This window comes from Eutrigla gurnardus (assembly GCF_963514095.1).
Source record: "Eutrigla gurnardus genome assembly, chromosome: 12".
Taxonomy (NCBI): Eukaryota; Metazoa; Chordata; class Actinopteri; order Perciformes; family Triglidae; genus Eutrigla; species Eutrigla gurnardus.
In genome coordinates this window covers 1864212-1870642 of record NC_139926.1, presented here as the reverse complement: position 1 = coordinate 1870642, position 6431 = coordinate 1864212, and the positions used below count along the sequence as shown (strand labels likewise).

Here is a 6431-nt window from a genome sequence, read left to right as displayed (position 1 = left end):
ATTTTGAATATAAGAAATAGGGAGATGGCTTATGTTTTCTCTAGGCCCATGATGATTCCGTGTGTGTGTGTGTGTGCTCGTGATTGAAAAATAAGCCAAACATGACTATGCCCCAGAGCCACATGCAAGCCTGCTTCTGTAAGATGTGTGACGTATTATTGGTGTCATCACTGTAAAACTGTCCACTTCTGGAATCCAAGTGTTAGAAGAACTGGTTGTTTGGGACGCGGCCTGTCAGTCAGAGTGACGCAGCGGCGGCGGCCGCGGCTCCGTGTGTGTGCACGGCTGTATGAGATGTAACGGATCCACCGTAACAACACCGGAGCAGTGATCATCTCTTGTTTGGGTTCTCTGTGAAGCTCTCTGCTCCACAGTTCCTCGCTCGGCTCACAGTCGCCTGACACCATTGGACGCCGTCGCCCCCTTGTCCAAAAGTGTCCCGCTCCGTGATTGGCCCGTTGCGCTTTGGCTGTTATTAACGCACCTCCGGTTGGTGAGAGTCAGTGTGTGTGTGTGTGTGTGTGTGTGTGTGTGTGTGTGTGTGTGTGTGTGTGTGTGTGTGTGTGTGTGTGTGTGTGTGTGTGTGTGTGTGTGTGAATACGCGCCTGTGATGTGATGTACCGACTTTGTGAAGATTCCGCTGTCATACAGCGGTGCAGCTCTGTGTGTGAGAGCAGCGCAGCAGCATCCAGTCTGGTAGGAAGTCACCGACCATGACGCGCCGGAGCGCCTTTACGCAAGCTGGATGTCCACAGTTGGCGACTAATTACACCAAACAGCAGTATTCCGGAGAGCAAATAACTATGTGTTAGTGCTTCCTGGTGCCACATTTGGATACAAACACAAGCCCGCTCAGTGGAAGTGGTTGCAGGACACAAGGCGCGTTGTCCCGACAAGCAGCGATGGAGGAACAGCGAGATCTGAACAGCTCGGATAGCAGCGAAGGGGAGAGCGTGTCCCCGGCTCCCAGCCTGCCCTCGCCGCCCATACTGCCTCTGCAGGTCGCCCAGCAGGCCCACAGAACCACCAACTTTTTCATCGACAACATTTTGCGGCCGGACTTCGGCTGCAAGAAGGAGCATGGCCTGGGCCCGCGGGAGAGGGCGCAGACCTCCGGCCGGGACCGCGTCCACCTGGCGGTCAGCAGGCCGAGCCTTCCCGGGACGCCGTGCCAGGACTCCAACTGCAGCAGTGACAGCACTTCGTCCTCCGCCTCCTCTGCCTCTTTGGCGAGTCCCAAGAAGAGTAACGGCAGCAGCGGAGGAAGCGCCGCCGCCTCAACCGGGAGCAGCGGCGTGAAAGCCGAGGAGAGAACTGGCGGCGGGGCCGGGGAGAACACGTCCTCCTCGCTGGTGGTGTTGAACGGCACCGGGGCGTCCACACCGGAGAGCCAGCCGTTACTCTGGCCTGCCTGGGTCTACTGCACCCGGTACTCGGACAGGCCCTCATCTGGTAAGGCAATAGTTCCACGGAGACAAACAACGGGGGAACAGCTGTTAGCAAAGTTAATGCTAATTTGTTTTCTCAAACAAACAAACAACAACAACCAACATTTATTACGTGTTGCAATTTTCATTCAGCAGACCACAAACAGCGCGGACTCATATTTTCAGATTACAACCCTGTCTGTCATATAGCCTACCGACTATCATATAATAAGTTAACCTCCTTAACCTTCATATCAATACTACCAACTTTTAATTATTGGAATCAAATGTCTTGTCGATCCACTGACGTCATACACATAAAATATCAACAATTTTTAAAGTTTGCATTAATCCTCGTTGAATGGTTACGTATTTCATATTCGTACCTGATGGTCTAATATTGTGCCAAAGGCCTCACATTGATGTCAAATAGTGAACGAATAAAAAAATCAAAAGACCTCACAACTTCAACATTCTTGTTGAACACGTTTAACAACACATTTTGCTGCTGCTGTGTACGATTGTTTTCTATGAAAACCGCTTAAACCTCCATGTTTGTTTCTCTGTGAAACTGAATCCGTGTATTGGAAATTAAAATGAATGTGAAACAAAACCAAAACGTCGACGAGCTGCAGCTATGATTCAAGCGTTAGAAGTCTGGACTAAAGAAGAAAAAGCTCATGCGTGTTGACCGCGAGCGTGCAGGTGGAGTCCAGTAAAGCGTTCCTGATTTATGAAGAGCTCTCTCTGACTTCCGGTCCCAGGTTCTATTCCGGAGGCAGCTTTCAGGGCGACACGTGCTTTGGTTCAGTGCTCGAGACGTTTTCTCTCGTTATAAAGTCATTTCTGCGGTGAAGCTATGAGCTGCTGTCAGCAAAGCATGGCGGAATAAAACACAATGGAATTACAGGTTAATAATGGCCATCAGCCCTCCCAGCCGCCGCTACAGGAGACATTTTGAATCTATTAACTGTGTTTGATGAGAGTTCAGCAGGAATCTCCTCCAGTTGCACCCAAACACAAAGGTGTGTGTAAAACACACTCTCGTTTCCGGTAGCTCGGCTGTCTTTTATGACGTTATACAAACAAATAAGCAGTTTGTCTTTGCGCATTTTTGATGTCATGTATTGTTTAATTTGACGTATTTTCGTAGCATGCACGAGAACAAGAAGCCTAAAAAAAAAAAAAACAACAACAACAACAACTACTACTACTACTACTACTACTACTACTACTACTACTACACTACTACTACTACTAATAATAATAATAATAATAATAATAATAATAATAATAATAATAATAATAATAATAATAAACAACACCATGAGAGTTCTATTACAAAGGCATGTTTTAGTCCGAACCCCGGATATGATATTACACTAAGGCCCGGGGTTTGGATGCTGTTTGTGGTTATTAAACTAGAAGTCTGTGTGATATTAAAATAGAACAAAATAAAATCGTCAACGTCATTGTACAACGGAATTTGTAGAACACAAACACAATATAATAAACATATCAAATAGACAAGTAGCCTATGTACAGTAGGCCGGCGTCTTTCTGAAATTAGCTTTGTTCAGTCTGCCTGTCTTTCAGTGTCACATCCCAGTTATTATATTTATGCTTCTTATATTTACTATACTTACTAGAGCCATTTAAAGCACGTGGAAGTTTGCTTCACGTCACTTTCCGCCGCTTCAATATTATACACTATTTTGATTTACGTCACTACACTTCAAAAATGTTGCAATGATTGTGTAGCGGCTGTTATTCTGAACACGCGTGTGTGTGTGTGTGTGTGTGTGTGTGTGTGTGTGTGTGTGTGTGTGTGTGTGTGTGTGTGTGTGTTCTGTTGCTCTACATGAGTATAACTATTGTGTCATTAAGAAGACAAGTACGCATATTCCGTTGGGCTTATTATTATTATTATTATTATTATTATTATTATTATTATTATTATTATTATTATTATTATTATCATTGTTGTTATTTTCTTTACTATGTGTATCTTAATAATTATTGCCACTGCATAAACCAGTTATTATTATTATTGTTATTGTTATTACTGTTATTTTTTTTTATTACTATGGTTACTGTTAATATAATAATTATTCTTACTGTTGCTATTGGAGCAGATACAGAATAATAATAACAGGTATTCATAATATATATTTTTTTAATATTACTTTTTACTGTTTACTATTATTTTAATAACTCTGAATATTGCCAGATAATAGAAAATAAGAATAATAATTGTAATTATACAAGCTATGTTATTATGATTATTATTATGATTATTCTAATTGTTATTATTATCATGATTATTATTGTTATAACTATTATGACTATTATTCTTGCTATTGCTACGAATAATAATAATAATAACACGTATTATTATTTTTTATTATTATTATAATAATCTGTATTACTAGTATTATATCATTATTACTGTTTACTATATTTACTTTATTATGCTAGTGAACTGATTAAGAATAATGATAACAGTTATTATTATTATCATTATTGCCACTACACCAGCTGATAATGAAATAATAATTCTTATTATTAGCTGAATAATTTATTTATTTATTATTTTTATTATTGTTGCTATTATTTTTTAGAGAGAGAGAGAGAGAGAGAGAGAGAGAGAGAGAGAGAGAGAGAGAGAGAGAGAGAGAGAGAGAGAGGCTGCAGCGTTGAGGACGTTGGGATGAGTCCGCTTGTGTCCACGCTGCATATTCATATTCCCGCTCTCGCGTCTTCGTCCTTACTGCAGGTCCACGGACACGGAAACTGAAAAAGTCCAAAAGCGGCAAAGAGGACAAGCGGCCGCGCACGGCCTTCACGGCGGAGCAGCTGCAGAGGCTGAAGACGGAGTTCCAGGTGAACCGCTACATCACGGAGCAGCGGCGGCAGGCTCTGGCGCAGGAGCTCAACCTCAACGAGTCCCAGATCAAGATCTGGTTCCAGAACAAGCGGGCCAAGATCAAAAAGGCCAGCGGCTTCAAGAACGGCCTGGCGCTGCAGCTGATGGCGCAGGGACTGTACAACCATTCCACCACCACCATCCAGGAGGACAAGGAGGACGACAGCGACTGAGCGGCGGCCCCGGCGCGGCCCCCCGGCTACGCGGCCCCGCGGCGAGCAGGCAGGACTACTGCGAGCTCTCCGCTCTCCTCCACAAACACACTCTGTACATTGTAAATATATCCTATATGTAATTTAACGAGGAGGAAGCTGAGCCGATGCGCGCTCCTCTTCATCTCCGTCCCGACGCGACGAGCAGACGAACACACTCTGACTCTTCACTGACCTGCCACTGCAAAACCAAAGAGATTTTATTGGGAAACAGAGCCTGGACACTTTGACAAACTCTAGAGAAGCAAAGCACGTTGCGTTGCCCTCCCAGACACATCATCATCATCATCATCATCATCATCATCATCATCATCATCATCATCATCATCATCACCATCATCATCATCATCATCATCATCATCATCATCACCATCATCATCATCATAATCACCATCATCACGTCATCATAATCCTCATCATTATCATCACCGTCATCATAATCCTCATCATAATCCCCATCATCATCATCACCATCATCACCATCATCATCATCATCATCATCATCATCATCACCATCATCACCGTCATCTCCGTCACACCTATGCGTTGCTGTTTCTGAACCAACACGTGAATAATCCGAGCGGCTCATCCCTCCGCCCCGTTATAGGAATATTGTAGAAGAAAGTCGGGCTCTGAACACTGAGCTTAGTCTATAGTATACGATTTATACAAATTAGGAATTTCAATAATTCAAACGGAATTTAAAATGTTGATTCCATTTTTGAGATATTCCAATTTGACATTTCCCGGTGTGTTAATTACGAATTAATAACGAAAATTTACAAATATTTAATGTTAAAAAAACAACATGAATCACGACCATCATCTACAGCCGACAATAAATCAAACAAATAAATACTAAACGCAAACAAAAGATTTGCAGTGTTCATGCTTCGCGATACAGAAACAATCTATCATATTCCTATAAAGGCGTCTTTTTGCTTGTTTGTTCCTTCTTCTGGAATATTCCGACACGTTAACTGCGGTGTGTGTGTGTGTGTAGTGTGTGTGTGGAGTATCCCTCTGAGAGCCTCTTACAGAGGGGACACACATACTGTATACACTGGTGTTGTCTTTATGTTGACAGGCGGACTGAGATCTGAGATACACACGATGTTAGAAGAGCGGAGGGAGTTGTCTGTGTATATACACACACACACACACACACACACACACACACACACACACACACACACACACAATGTACATTTAAACCATGTTTCCAAATAAACACTTTTGTATTGGAAAAAGAGAAATTAATCCTCAGGAATCACACTGACCCATTTCTTTCTGGTGGGTGAAGACGAATATTCAATTAATAAATTGGTGCGCGTGTATCTGTGTGTGTGTGTGTGGGGGGGGGGGGGGGGGGGGGGGGGTCATGTGAGTGGGACAACTGGATCCATATTCATAAGTCTTTGGAAAGGAGGTGGATTTACGCAGCGCGACGCGCCGCTATCAGCGCTGTTCAAAGCGTCGCGGAGCATGAAATTGCCTCTCCGTCTCTGTGTTCACTCATTTCATCAGCGAGCTCTTCTGCAGGACTGAAACAAACACCTCGAAGAGTCCCGCCGCCTCTGTGTGGTTGGGACGAGACTTTCACGCGGCTCACCGAGGAACGGAGCAGCGAACACTCTTTCTATTGAGAAGTGATATCACACGAAATCTACCCTTCTCCTACTTCCATTTCTCACAACGTAGTTCCATTTTTTTATTTTCTAAATAAACCCAGTTTCCAGTCGATGGAATACACACTTTAATAATGAGTCATCCTATGAATTTTTTTTTTTTTTTTGTAATTCATTAAAACGAAACGTGTTCTCAATTTAACCCAGAATCCATTTCTCCTTAAAGGAGAATATATTT

At 43.2% G+C, this 6431-nt stretch overlaps 1 protein-coding gene across 1 annotated transcript; it reads left to right on the top strand.

Annotated features, from left to right (window-relative positions):
* The first annotated feature begins 709 nt into the window (after nt 1–709).
* On the top strand, nt 710–4958 carry LOC311022072 (homeobox protein engrailed-1a-like). The gene is made up of 2 exons (XM_084023094.1): nt 710–1452; nt 4204–4958. Exons 1-2 carry the CDS (start codon nt 903–905, stop codon nt 4524–4526), a joined length of 873 nt encoding a protein of 290 aa, XP_083879220.1. The 5' UTR covers nt 710–902; the 3' UTR covers nt 4527–4958.
* The last annotated feature ends 1473 nt before the right edge of the window (nt 4959–6431 follow it).